We start from the raw sequence: 15,662 nt of genomic DNA, 5'->3' as shown, positions 1-15,662 counted from the left end.
ATAGTTGGAATGAATGTACCGAATTACGCATTATGACTTTAGCCCAAATATAGTTGGCTATAACCTTCTCCACTGTTTTAAGCACAAACGTTGGCAGGTACATTGTCCTGGAAAATTTAGGGTGGAAAGGATCCTTTTTAACCCCTTTCGGAATAAACACCACTTTTGCCCGTCTCCATGCACTTGATATATATCCCCAGGTTATTCTGCCCCTTACCACTCCTAGGACAGATGCTAATATATTTTTTTTTTAAGTAGTGCTGAGAAAATAGCAGCTACTCCGAGTAATTTCAGCAGTTTCACTGTTCATTTCACTCAAATTTTCGGCCTTTCCCCCTTCTGTTTGTTGTTGGGATATCAGGCAGAATATTGTTGTCTTCCGCCGTTCGATAAGATCCGAGGGAATGAGTTCTTCAGATAGAAGAAATTTCCCTATATTTGGCTATAGTTTTGTATAGCCCAGATAATTCTGTAATTTTTTCCGTCCTTTCAGAGAAATCCCTGATCATGTTGCTGTACGTCATCAATGGTTCGTCGGTTTGTTTCGCCAGGCTGCAGTTTTCGAATTTCTGTTCTTATTTTAGGTAGGTTACTGTTCCACTGGGGTACATATCTTGATGATGTGACTGTCTTAAGCGGACAGTTAACCGTCAATGACGACTCTACTGAGATCTTCCACAACTGCTCTCAGCTCTATTTTGCTCCTAATGTCATCGCCAACTTGTAGGTGAAGCATGTTGTTTCTCAAGTGCCTTATATAAGAGTCTCAATCTGTTCTGTGATTGGTTACTATATATATATATACAGAGGCAAATCGTCCTCACCTCTGCCCTGAGAGGAACGTGATCGAAGCGGCTCGCAGATGTACCAGGTTAGACAAATAATGAGACTGATTCCATAAAAACTGCATATTTAAAAATTATCCTACAACTCTGTCATCCCCTTCAAAATGGTCCCCTTGGCCAGCTATACAGCAATTCCAGCGCGTTTTCCACTCACGCTAGCACGCTTCGACTGGGAGGTCCGCGAGTACCCTCGTCACGGCCGCTTGGATGTCCGTAATTGACTCAAAATAGGTACCTTTGACCACCGATTTTGTTCTAGGGAACCAAAAAAAGTCATAGGGGGACATATCGGCCGAATAAGACGGCTGTTGTAACATGGCGATCCCTTTAGAGGCTAAATACTGGGACCCGCTGAAGGCGGTGTGTTGTCGGGATGAAGGATTCAGTTCCAATCGATGCCTGGGCGCACCCTGTTTACTCGTTTTCGCAATCTTTCGAGTACTTGGCGATGGTAGACTTGATTTACGGTTTGCCCCGGTGGAACAAATTCTTTATGGAAGATTCCACGGTTATTAAAAAAGGTAACAATCATCGTTTTCACCTTCGACTTGCTCACGCGAATTTTTTTTCGGGCCGGGGGGCTTGTGAGCTTTGGCGTTTGGTTTCCGGGTCATATTGGAAAAACCAGCAATCATCGCCTGTAATAACTCGATCAAGCAGCATGGGAGCGTTTTCCACTTGTTCCAAACAATCTTCTGTGACGGTCATTTGATGCTGCTTTTGCTCCTCAGAAAGGTTCTTTGGAACCATCTTCGTGCACAACTTTTTCATCCCCTAATCGCCTGTTAACATTTGTCTGACTGTTTCACGGTTCATACCCAGTTCCGAGGCCAACATTGGAACTGCTAAGCGCCGTTCTTCACGGATTGGAGCGCGCACACACTGCGCACCTCGACTGGTCTGGCAAGGGGAGCACCGCATTTACTAGCTTTTCAGCAAAAACGCAATCTTATATTATGATTATATGCCGGTATCTGAAAATAAACAAATATTGGGATATTTATGCGGCGCGACATTTTGGTTTCCCGTTCTCTTGGCATCCTCAGGCCATAATACTAGAATATTCCTTTTATGTTAATGTGAACGAGCGATGAACCCGAAAAATTAAATTCTGCAATTCTTTGTGGCTCCTGCGAAAAGTCGCTCGTAACGTAGAAGACGATGCGAGGCGCTCTACACAAACTCTTCTCTGCTTTCAGTTTGCTTTAGCACGATTCTGTTATTTGCGGGACTTTACGAACAACTAAAGACTATTTCAAAGCGCCAGCAATTGATTGTCGTTATACGAAAATTTCATATGAAAACTCTGTGCACTTGAGGAAACCGTAGAACCCAAAACTTATAAACCTTCGTACATCCTCTTATGCATTACGGGCGGTCTGCGCGATCATATTTTTTTTTAGTCGCAGCCCCGAATAAACTCCTTCTGCCTCCAACGATACTTTTTCCACTGTCGAGAGCCAGTTTAAAATGGAATTCACTTTCTTTTTCTCAATTTTCAAAAAAAAAAGAATATTTAAAAAAATAAATGTCGTATTACTCCGGCAACAGCCAACATAATTTCTCGAGTCAGCTGGCTCGCCGATTCACTTTCCAATTTAACTCTCCCGCATAATCACAAACCCTGCAGTATCAGCCCCTTCATCAAACGAGTCTTCAACTGCAACAACAACTTCAGCGGTCCATAGGTTCTTTCGCTCTATCGGAAAATAAACATGCATTTCCAATATACAGCATAATCAGGTCTACATTTTATCGAACCATATAATGCATGGTGAAGCAACAACAAAAAAACACGTTAATGATTACTTTAGAATATTAAAGAGTTACTATATTAACATTAAAATTGTTTAAAATGAGTTGTAGGGTTTAGGGTGAAGTTAAAAAGAGAAACGGATTTGTGCATAACATTGTCAAAGCGATGAAATTATCATTTTTAAATTAATTAATTTTTTAGTGGGATAGGAAATTGGAAGAAGTCTAATGGAGAAACAAAAGGATGTTAAGACGTGAGAAAAATGCTGCATATTAGCAAATGAATTTTCCTGTTAGCTTGTCACTGGACAAAACGAATGAAATGTTGAATACGCCGCGAAGCCACAGATACTACACAGTATTGAGGCGAATGAAAAATTTTATGCCCCGGGGTCTCTTTATTTTTGGATATTTCAAGGAGAATGTGTTGTATCATGAAATTTTAGAGCAAAGAAGTAGGAAAATTAACTTTTCGATAAGCAAATTACGTTCTGTGATTGTACAACTCTTATACAAGTCGCCACTCTTATAATTAGCATCGACACCATGAATTTCCAGTAAATATAAACCGAGAAACCGATACCCCCTTTATTAAAATGCAAGACCAAATACAAGACCTTCTGAGAAGAAAATAATAAACACTGAAAAAGAGAACAACTGAAATACTGTATTCATTTTAATAAATTGTAACCAGAGGAACCGTCTCTAATTTTAACTCTTGAAATAGTGGCTACCAAACTGCTTAGAAATGGCGAGTTTGACCTTTACGTAATTTATGTATAGGTATTCGACGTCGTGTACTTTTGAGACCTTATCCAATAATCTATTCACCTTTATTAATAAATTCACTGTTCATGACTCATCCAAATGTAAATTCTTGATCCATAATCTATGATATCCAAACCGAAGCCATCCCATCAATTCGCATTCATAGCAAATACTGGAAATATTTAAATAAGTAAACCATCAAGTCCGTTTCGGTTTCGCATGAATAAATAACAAAATTAAGCTTCGTTTCACCATCTTATAACATATGTACTTTATTCTAGACACTTTCATTCAAAATATACAACCTCCACAGAAATGTGATGAAAGGACTTAAGCTCCAAACATTCTACATGACATAATACGACCTTCTATGTTACATACGTGCTACTCTCTTTTCACATGTTCATTCCTTTCTGGCTACTACCCCAATCCGACCGCGTTTATATCGTTAAGCAAACCGAATCATGAAAGACAAATTCTCGAAAATGCACAGAAGGTTATACATATCTGAGCTAACTCCACTGCTCCGTTTATGCTTAGTATTACATACACATGACCAGTTTTCTCTCTCCTGAGCATTTTTTTATTGAAAAGGATAAGCAGGGCAGTGAAAAGTTCTTTCTCTCGCTTTTTTTTATGTCCTTGTCTTGACAGCAGGTTACACCGGGATCAATGAGTGAAGATTCCATCATGTTTCGCATGAATTCATTCAAGGATATTTGCTGTTATCTTGGTGTATTCAATGCCGGGTATTCTTTTTTGTCTGATGAATTTTTTAATTCGATAAAATTTCTGAAAAGTGGTAGTTTCTCTAATTTAAAAACATGGAACTAGCATACGCGTAGAACGTGGATAATGGGTATCTTATTACTTCTGATTACGTCTTACAGATAGACTCTCAATTTTCATTATCATCATCAACGGCGCAACAACCGGTATCCGGTCTAGGCCTGCCTTAATAAGGAACTCCAGACATCCCGGTTTTGCGCCGAGGTCCACCAATTCGATATCCCTAAAAGCTGTCTGGCGTCCTGGCCTACGCCATCGCTCCATCTTAGGCAGGGTCTGCTTTGTCTTCTTTTTCTACCATAGATATTGCCATTGTAGACTTTCCGGGCTAGATCATCCTCATCCATACGGAATAAGTGACCCGCCCACCGTAACCTATTGAGCCGGATTTTATCCACAATCGAACGGTCATGGTATCGCTCATAGATTTCGTCGTTATGTAGGCTACGGAATCGTCCATCCTCATGTATGGGGCCAAAAATTCTTCAGAGGATTCTTCTCTCGATCACGGCCAAGAGTTCGCAATTTTTCTTGCTAAGAACCCAAGTCTCCGAGGAATACATAAGGATTGGCAAGATGGCACCCTATGGTGAGATGTTTCGAGCGGAACAGTTTTTCTAAGTTGAAGTAGGCTTTGTTAGCTGCTGTAAGTTCGATCGCAATAAAGTGTCGATTTGGAGGAATGCCACCTCTCAAATCAACCAATCTTTGTGACAGGTGAAGTTTGGAAAGTCTACCTTCCAGTTTCCCGACTTATTTTGCATTTGTTTCAGTGTACTTTCTACTGAGTGGTTGAACTTTCCTGGTGTCCTGCTGGTCTACCTATTTACCCCAGACAAGTTATATCATTCATTAGTGCTAACAACTCTTCTACTAAGACTTTGCGAACAAGTCTTCTACTAGGACTTGTTAGTAGTTCTACTAAGACTTGTTAGCACTGATGAAGGGAACAAGTGGTTCCCGAAATATCGGTATTTGCAAGACCAATAAATCAACACTAACGAATAGGAAAAACAAGTTTTATTTTGAGAATTGTAGAGTCCTAAGTCCACATCAACTTGATGCCGGACCGGGCCAACTGGAGAGCATCTTACTCCCTCTTTTTTTGGTCCACGTTTAGGACTTAGCACTCATTGGCTTTGTCTGAACACCAGAATTTTATGTATTTGAAATAATAAAAACTTTAAAAAATGGTAGGCGATGACGGCTTTACGGTTTCTTACCAGGACTTAGGGCCCCACAATTCTCAAAAAAATATTTTCAGCTCTAGCCAACCTTTGGTCAATGGAATTGGCAGATTTGCTCTCAATATAATTCGTAGTCATGTTCTGAGGAGAGACAGCGTCTGACGATTTCCCTCTGCCCTGATAAGAAACCGAAAGCCGTCGTTGCCTAACATTTTTTCAAGTTTTTATTATTTCAAACATGTACAATTCTGGTGTTCAGACAAGGCCAATGATCATGCTAACTTCATTGGTGCACTTTATTCTGCGAAACACGATCATGCCCGATAATTTGCTCAAGCAGCAAGAATTCGAGTTAGTGCCATCACAGGTTCTCAAATCTCGATCTTTATTAAAGCTTACTCAAATGAAACCTGCTGGACTTATTTCCAATTCCACTCATTTAACCCGTGAGGTTCTCCGTAATCTTTTTCTAAGTATGTTCACTTGTACTTCTACGTCTTCTCCCATTTCAGATACGACTAAGTATTTCCCATATTGCACACCTCCAATTCTTTTTCTAAACCTTTCTATTATGGAATCTCTCATTAATAGTATTGATGCTGACTTCATCTACAACCCCAATGAACTTACAAACACCCTTGTTATACTTCTAAACGAAAAAGTGATGCTATACTAGCCGAGAATTATCGCTCAATACTACTCCTTTCTTCCTTTTCTAAATAACTTAAAAAGTACGAAAAAGACTCCGTTTTAACCGAACATTTGGACATTTGATTGCGAAGGAATGGCATGGGTCATTGCCAGCCTTTTTGGGTCACCAACTTCTTGGAGTTCACGAACTTTTTCCCAAGAAAGTATATTCATACAATCTAGCCTGGCTCCTCCAAAGCGATTCCATCGTATTCTAGTCTTTCTATTCTCTCCTGATTTAGATCTTATCTGTATAACAAAGTAAATTGAGTGCATTTCAATAGTTGCCTTACGGTCACTCGGTCTTTGCATTTCCAAAGCAATCTGACCTACATTAGGTCTTCTTTGATCGGCAACATCACATCTTCACAACACCTCTTCTTTTTCTTCAGCCTTTGTCCCGTTCACAAGCGGGGTCGGCTCGTCGTGATCGGCCTCGCGATTTGGCCCTATCAAATGCCTGATCACGATACCGAAGGTCTGTAAACGATGTATGGATCCTCCTTAAACTGCGACACCGCTTTCCATTATCCATTGTGATGTAATAATTCTAGTTATGATATACTAGCTCTAGTTCGCAACAGTGTCGTCGTTAAAATTTGTTTGGTATCTTTCAAAATAGAGACAATTTTCAACCCCCACATTTTTTCTAACCCTGTAAATGGGGTTTTAAGAATAAATTCAAAGAATTCCCTTTTTGTCATAAAAGATAACTAAATGGAATAGCATTTTGCAAGTTTAGATATTTTATCGATGCCTAAACCTCAGCAATGCCTCGGATAGAGGCTGGCCTCACGGCTACGCTATCAAAAGTGATTGCACACGTAGACTAGTTTTCTCTAATTCGAGCATGAATTCCAGTGATTTAAAGTGGACATTCTGGGCCTATGTGAAATGAGATGGTGGAACTCTGAAGTGTAGATAGCACCAGCTAACTCAACGGCGTCCATTTCGATTGTGAAAAGAATGTCCATGTCATTTACGCGGTTGGACAATCGCCAGTCATTTCAACCGTGTTTCGTGGCTACCCGCAGAATCCAAGCCTTAAAACCGAATGACCCCTAAAAGTGTTTTTTTTTTATATTATCATGGTTAAGTTTTGAATTTTTAACCCTACGACGGGAAGAAGATAGGATTGGGAGGATATGAAGAAGAAAGTAGAAGGTCTCCCCTTTCTAATCCCTTGGGAAATTGTACCGATCTTCCCTCTCAAAAAGTCATGGCACCTCGAAGTGGGGATATTTTTATGTCAAAATGGTTGGGACTAATTTCTAACCCGTAAGGGAATGGAGATCCCCTCTCTCAAGCTGCGTTGTTAAAACGCGGCGGTCAGCCCTCCTTAAAATTTATAAACGTCAAAAATGGGGGGAGGGAGTTGAATATTCGTATATATCACTAATCAAAATAGCGCAGGATAAAACAACCTATTCTTAATAATAAGCATTTTTACGGCTAGATTACTTCCTTCTAAGGGAGTCAAATCGAACGAATGAGGTGACCAATTAACATTTTGTCCATTAATAGTTCATCGAATGTTTCTTTTCTCGAATTGCACCATATTTTTTGAATAATTTTGAACAACTATTTAACTTTGTCTTGGCTTTTTAAGGTTTTGTGTAAATTGCAACACGATTAGGTGTCACTTGGGTCGCCTCTGACACCGTTGGGGCAACAGATTTCGACTTGCCCTTGGAATTTCGTTCCTCCTGCTGCGCTTTGTTGTAGAGTACTCTAATAGCTCTCAACATATTTTTTATGGCTTGCTGCACGTTGTCCTTGTCCTTGATGAACTCAGACAGCTCCACTATTTTTGCACCAAACTGTGTGAAGGGTAATTTCTCTCCATGAGTCCTACCCGGATTACTAGTTTTAAATAGTCCTTCACATTTGGCATTCATTGACTTTCCCTTCGTTTTATTTTTTTTGATGTTTGGCATTGACGGAGATCTCAAAATTGACGAACTTGTTGTGTGTTGTTGCTGTTTTTGTCTTCCAGCGATCTGCTTTGAATTTATCCTTCTTCGATTTTTTTGCTGGTGTTCTTGGTAGAATGGTACTTCGTTTAAACACTTCCTTTTCCAAATTTAAAACATTTGTAGCATTAGATGCCGCGGTGGCCAAGTTGTCCACCACCGACGCACTGGGGTCGGGGGATATGGACGACCGGAAGCCCGCTTGCTCACTCCCAAAAGCCGCCGGCATTGAGGTTCCGAGCCCCTACACCGTAAATTTCCTCCTTCTCACATCTTCCATAGTGGTTTTATGTTCTGGGTATCCTTCCCATAGCCATTTTGTTTCGCGCACCAGAGTTGAGCAAACACTAGCCCATGCACAGTCAGAAAAGAAAAGTGCATGAACACATATTTACACATCAATAGGTATGCTCCAATCTGCCAGCTGGGGTCGCGCCTGGCGGTAGATCTGGCTACTCTTCACAGGTCTGTCTGTTCGTCACACGCATTTTCACCAAATTCGGTGGAAAGATGGGAACTGTGAATGCTCACGCATACAGTGAGTTACATCCTTTTATGTCCTTTGTGATCGACGTATCAACGAACGTCTCAAATCTAAAATTTACCGCAATGTTGTCCGTCCAGTCGTTCTCTATGGTTCTGAGTGTTGGCCGACCATAAAAGACAATGAGCGGCGTCTTGCGGTAATGGAGGCGAAGATGCTACGTTGGACTAGTGGCGTCACACGTTTAGATCACATCCGAAATGACGATATCCGCGATCGTTATGGAGTTGCACCGATCGTGGAAAAGTTGCGAGAGAGGCGTCTTCGATGGTATGGTCACGCAATTCGTGCAAACGAGAATTCACTTGCCAAGATTGGTCTGAACATCGAAGTCGATGGTAAACGACCAAAAGGCAGACCTAAGCAACGGTGGCTTGATACGCTGGATGGGGATTTGAAAGCCTCGAGATTGCACCCAGATCAGGCATTCGATAGAGCCAAATGGCGAAGCCGATCACGACGAGCCGACCCCGCTTGTGAACGGGACAAAGGCTGAAGAAAAAGAAGAAGATGTCAAATGCCAATATCACCCGAAAGTGGACACTCCACATAATATATGCATATACTACTTGCTACCTACTAAGAAACACACGAAACCTTTCGTACCTGAAGCGTCTAGCTTCCGGTTTTCCGAGTTGTTTTAAATTTTGTTTGGTTGTGGACCTAGGCCGTCAGTCAACTGCTGTAGGCTGAATCGAGTGTAGAGTGACCATCTCCGATCTTTCGATGTTTGAACCTCATTTTCAAAATGATACTTAGTAAACCAGTTGAACGAAAAATAGGATAACAGACGGTTTTGTTCAACATCACCGTCTTCCTTGAAATTGATCACATGAATCCATGCCAATAATCACAAATATAATATCTTCTAATTTCTAATTTCTAATTTTCTATTTTCTTTATTCCAGTACAAGCGAAAGCAGGACAGAAGCGACCAGCAACTAGTCCAGCACCCTTAATACCATCACCGCATCATCTGCAATCGCCATCAAATCCCTCTGCCGTTGGTGTACCGCCTACAATAAGTAATCATGTAGTTAGCAATCATATAGGAGTCCCTTCACCAGTTGGTGCTGCATCGAATCAACAGTCAGGTTCTAGTGCTGTCAATGCCCCTGGTAATAGTGGTGGTGGTGGGGGTTCAGGACGCGGACCATTTGCATCAGCTTTACGAAATTTAGCTAAACAGGCTGACATTAAGGAAGAAGAGGAAGGATCAGTGCGTGATAGAGGAATCAATAGTTCTGGAACAAATAGCGGTAGCGCACCAAATGCATCATCAATGCCCAGAACGTCATCAGCGAATGATTCACGATTAGTAGATGCTCGTTTGAGTGCAGATGATCGATCCCCGTCGTCACAAATTAGTAAGAAACGCGCCGTGCCATCGCCGCAGCCTGCAGAAAAGATTGCACGATTGAATGCTTCGGCTCCTCCTTCTATGCAGCCAGAATTGTTGGCTCGTAGTGGATTCCAGCCTTATAAATCAGATGACCGGTTGTTGCATCCTGCAGGACCATTTCCTTTAGATGCCTATTCCACATTCGCCAGTTTAGCGGGAATGCCACCAGGTAGGTTTTTCTATTGCATATTTTTAGTGTTAATAGTGTTAGTAATGAAGATGTAATGTTCCTAGGTGCAGCTTTGTTCAATCCAGCGGCTTTACCTTATCCAGAACAGCTTTACTTCGATCAACGCCTTCAAAGTATGTTTCGCGCGGGTGTGCATCATCCACATCCTAATCCCCATGTACTGTATCCTCATCTCCCGGGGCAGTACGCTTCGCACTTGTACTCAATGTTACCGAACGGAACGTCGCCATTAGGCCTTGGTGTTCCTGGCTTACACGAACGACTTAAACTAGAAGAGGAGCACCGGCAACGTCTCGCCCGTGAAGAAGAACGCGAAAGAGAAATTCAACGGGAAAAAGAACGTGAGCTGCGAGAACAACGCGAACGTGAGCAACGAGAAAAGGAGCAGCGTGAACGCGAACAACGTGAGAAGGAACAGCGTGAGAAAGAGCAACGTGAAAAGGAGCAACGAGAACGCGAACTACGGGAAAAAGAACGAGAGGCCCGTGAACGCGAGCGAATGATATCGGCATCTCACCATTATTCATCGCAAATGTATCCTCGAAATCTTCTTCCACCTATGTTACCAACACTTGGACCACCACTTGGACTGCGTGCGACCCATCCACTTTCGAGCATTTCACCCTACCATTCCGCTGCAGCAGCAGCTGCTGCTGCTCAGAGACAGAGTCCTCATTTAGGCTTAAATCTTGCACTAAGCATGGCTGCAGTTCCCAGTAACTTGAATTTACCACCTCCTCCTCCAAGTGTTCATTCATCCCCATCGCTTAATTTATCACATCATCTACCGCCTACAAGCTTAAGCTTATCTCACCCTGCCGCTTCCGGATTATCGCATCACAGTCAAGTCAGCTTAGCTGCCATGGCTGCGCATTCTTCGTCGCCGGTGACAAGCCTTAGCCATCCTAGCCTGGGTCTACCACCACCGCCTGGATTAAATCTATCACATCCGCATATGTCCCCCCACCAACTTCACAGCCAATCTTTGAATCTTGCAACGACCAGTTCACCAATGGGTGGTAGTCTGAATCTATCTCAAAGTGCCGCAGCAGTTGCACTTTCTAAACAATCGGCAGAAATGGCGGCTTATTCTACTGCGTCGTCTATTGCGCAACAACAATCGGCAGGCGGAACGAGCGTTACATCGTCAATGATTGGTGCAAACATTCCATCCGGTGCTCAGACGGTTTCTAGTTCCTTATATTACCATCATCCACCACCACCACATATGACAACGGCGGCACTCGCTCATCCGTCTAGTGGAAACCATAATCACTCAACAACGTCCGCGAAGACAGTGAATCCAAATAACTGTCCTCCGAGTAATCAAAATGGCAGCAGTGGACGTTTGTCGAGCAGTCCGATTGTGCGTAGTGAGAAAGATATGACTACATTGGATTTGAGTGCACCAAATTCATCTACACCCTCGGCAAATACCAACCGAACTACACCGTCCCTAACCCATGAATTGAATGGTAATAATACTCTAAGCAGTGAACCCACGTCAGAGTCAAGCAAAGATGCACCTCGATTGAACCCCACTCCTCCTAACAACACCAGTTGTATTGATGCCGTGAAATCGCCTGAAGATACTACAAAAAGAGGGTCCCAGCAGGCTACACCACCTCTATCAACTGCTCATAGTAATCAAACCAACACCAGTAGTTCCTCTAACACTACCAACGCAACTAGCGACCAGCCAACGAAATCAACAAACGAGCGTGATCCTTCACCGGCGACTGCTACAATGAGCTCCAGTTCAACAACAGGTAACAACCGATCTAATATCCCACAGGCCAGCAACAACACTAATTCTAAGACAAGCCCCAACAATCCTTCAATCACTAATGAGAGTAAATCGGGGGCAGATATAAATCAAGCACCGTCACCAATTCATAGTACGGGTGCTGGCACTGTTGGTAGTAAACCTACGACAACAGCAGGCGAGCCCAGTAATAGTCCCTCCTCGTCGTCAACCCAGACGGCAGTTGGAACAAGTGTCGTTGTCGCAACCTCTCAAATCCAGCAATCAGATGATAACTCTAGTGTGAACGCAAGTGATGCTAGTCGATGATAGTCGACATTTGTATGAATTTGAAAAGGACGAGCGTTAAGTAGTTATTTAACTGAATTCAGGACGATAAAGAAAGGGTTGAGACCATCATCTCTCATCTGAAATTGCCATCTGCAATGTTCTCCTCCGAATTGATTCGGGATCTTGTCGCGCTGTACGAGCCACGCTTTTGAGTCAATTTCAGAAATTTGAAATCGAAATGTTGATTTTCCCATCATGTCATGCATGCAAGACATGTGTGCGTGTTTTTTTTAAGTTTCAATCTATGATCGATTAAGGAAAAGCTTTAAATGTGCTACTCGCCCCGCCCCCCTCGGTATTCCTTTCGTTTTTACTTGCAAGAAAATTTTGTAGTCAAATGTTTAGAGGAAGTGAATATTTCTCGTAAATGTCCTAAGTAAAGTGTAATATTTTTAACTTGACTAGTTAGCTTTGTATATATATATACATTTAAGCTAATAAATAATGAGTGATACGAAAGAGCTTCATTTTAATTTTAATTGAAATTGTTTTCAAGAGAAGTGTTGATGTAAAAAGTACTTTCAAAATTGAACTTTAAGGGATGCATTTCGTGGGAAGAAGTAAACTTAATGAAAAGGCGTAACCAATATTTACGACTGCCTAAGTTGCTACAGAAATACTGTTTCAGGTCCGCGAATGGAGCTAGCCTACACGTACAATGCTTATGTACTTAAAGTTGATTTTTTTCATGGGTTTTTTTATGTTCAAATTGAACTTCACTTAGTCCTTCAAAGTTCTTTCCTTCACCGGTTCCCTGAATGCACAAACATGGTTGGGATGAGGAGACAGCGATTTTGTAGTGCAAATCGAATTTTGTTTAGAACCGGGACATTCGAGGCTTGTGCGTTTCTAAGATACTGGTGCAATCTAGAAGTGCCCTCGCAATTAAAGATTAGGCTGTAAAATATAATGTAGTTTATGGGGAACAGGTTTCTCCTAATTTTCGGAAGATTGCTTGGAAAATATGAGCCTTTTTAAGGAACTCTTGTTCGTTATGGGAATTCATTGCTTGCTCATATAATTCCATCCGCGCATTGGACATTAGAGTCTTTGCGAGCTTGAGTCGACAAACTAAACTAAAATTCAGAAATCATGCATTTCAACCACGATTGTTTCTTCGCAACAAGCCCCGCAGAAGAAATATTTAGTGCTTCTCTCTTGAATGTAGATATGATTTCTTGATAGTTGATAGAATGCGTTAAGTTTCCTCCTGTTTTTTTTATCTAGAATTACTTGCAAGCTGTAACATATTCATATTGAAACTAATAAATCAAAAGAAAGAGTATAACAATCAGAATCAGTTTTTATTTTATTAAAACCTTAATTTAGTATTAATTACAATTTTAGTTAAACCCAACACTAAGAGAAACACAAAGTATACATTTTAGCTGAAAACGTACTTCATAACTAATATTTAAGACTAATTACTAACATACCAGCACCACGACGCGCCTTAACCACATTTGTTTTCAAATACAGATATCATCAATTTTTACCTCACCTCCACGTATCAATTTCTACATAATTCGTTTGAAAATCGCTCTAAAGTACACACACCCCTATATTACCTACCATATGAGATCCTTTATTAAAACGGACTTAATAGAAAATACGATGTAAAACAAATCTATAATATATGAATAAATAATAGCGTTAAAATGTTTATGGTAATATTAAATGTATTCTGTAAATATCTTTTAGGTTAAAACATTTCTAAATGATACAAAAATTGAAAAAAAAACAACGGAAAAGTTTAAGGCTAAGAAAAGCAAATGGATACGTATTTATCATGATTTATATTACGTTTTTTTGTTTTTTTTTATCATGTAGAGGAAGGAAGATGATATAAAATGTAAAAAAATAATCATTGAATAGAAATTAACAATTAGAAACGGAATAAGAAATAAATAATAGAATGTAAACTGTACTAAATATTCAAGATTTAAGGATAGAGAATAAGTTGTAAAATTTATAATTACGTTAATTTGTTTCAACACTTTAAATGAATCAGTTTTCATTATTTCTTTTCTAATGTAAGAAGAGGAAGCAAACGTGAAAAGCTATTGATAATACAAAAAAAAAGATGGTAAAGATTTTTATTTCTATAATTAAATTTCGTTGCACATTGAACATTTTTTCGTTTTATTTATTTCAATCATTACTTTGCATTTTATTCGTTAATGTTTAAAGAAAAGCATAAATTTTGAGCCTTGAATATCGTTAGTCGATTAGTAAATCTGTCGTCGTCGGCCAGGCTCTACAGCCCATTTCGGAGCTTGGCCGTCAGGATATTGTTCCTCCAACTATCTTGGGCCATCGACCTCATTCTCCAATCTCAAAATCCTAAAAATGTTGGGCTGTCTTCGTCAACAGAATCTGCCCAGTGCTTTCGGCGTTTTCCCACCGATCTTTGTCCTTTTGTTGTCCCCCAATGTCCCATGCCTATCCTACCTACTTTTTGAGGCTACCAGGTGTACTCCTAATTAAATTCCGTTTTTCAATAAATGAATAAAACACATTAAACGTGGGAGGCGCAACACTATAAGGACCTTTCCTTGGGTCTGAACGCGCCCACGTATCAACAACACCACAGAAATTCACACCAACGATGTTAGAGGATCTTTATAGGTGCTGTTCAAGTAATTCAAGTTTAATATTGTGTAGGCTGAACACAAACAATGCTTTTAATTTGATCACTACTTGTTCCCGCACTTTATTTTCCTTTTACACAAGAGAAATTATTTTATAACTAGCTGACCCGGCAGACTTCGAACTGCCTCAATCGATTAATAAAAGACCTAAACTTTTGTATAAAATAATTTTAAAACAAACAAAACGAATCCGTATTTAATAAAAAAGCATATTGTGAAGCATTTCGTCTGCGGATTCGATCAATTTCATTATGTCGTGATAGCTGTTGTTGTGTTTGATGTGCACGAACTCGTTGCATTCTAAGGCTATCTACTTCATTATCACTCACTAAATAACGCAATTCTGACATAGTAATACGACTATTTTCTTGATCTGCCTCTCTCTAGTCATCAGTGCGGTTAGCACGTGAGGTAACTCTTCGTACATTTGATTGACTGCGACGACCTAAGTCAGGTCGTCTTCTCCTCGGCATCGTAAATTGTAAATAATCAAAGTGAGAAAATTTATCGCTCACCTAACAGTAAAGTGTCACAATCACAAAATATCAAAAACAAAAAAAAAGAGCACATTATCTGGAATGTCACTATCACAAAGGATCGCCAAAGTAAAGAAAGTTCTCGCGCACTCATAGATATCGTTTTAGTTTGTTCATTTTCCAATTCCCGAACTGCACCGAAGCGAGAAGCCTCACCGACAATCTTCTGTACTGCAATTAACGTGAAATCCGAATCAACTCTGAGGATGCGATCATGGTCCAACCAGCAGCCACAAA

The 15,662-nt window shown here is 40.6% G+C and overlaps 1 protein-coding gene across 3 annotated transcripts in view; it reads left to right on the top strand.

The window, feature by feature from the left end:
- Positions 1–15,662, top strand: part of LOC119655920 — a 256,712-nt gene that overhangs the window by 225,129 nt on the left and 15,921 nt on the right. For 2 of the 3 annotated variants that reach the window (XM_038062086.1, XM_038062088.1), the window contains 2 exons: positions 9,460–10,122; positions 10,188–14,368. In XM_038062086.1, coding sequence (XP_037918014.1) covers positions 9,460–10,122; positions 10,188–12,217 — 2,693 coding nt within the window. In that variant the 3' untranslated portion in view covers positions 12,218–14,368. Of the gene's footprint in view, positions 1–9,459; positions 10,123–10,187; positions 14,369–15,662 lie in introns of those variants that run through there. The other variant, XM_038062087.1, reaches the window with a different exon arrangement.

This window comes from Hermetia illucens, chromosome 4 (assembly GCF_905115235.1).
Source record: "Hermetia illucens chromosome 4, iHerIll2.2.curated.20191125, whole genome shotgun sequence".
Classification (NCBI taxonomy): domain Eukaryota; kingdom Metazoa; phylum Arthropoda; class Insecta; order Diptera; family Stratiomyidae; genus Hermetia; species Hermetia illucens.
The sequence above is the reverse complement of the archived record's forward strand: the minus strand, read 5'-3'. Positions and strand labels throughout refer to the sequence as shown.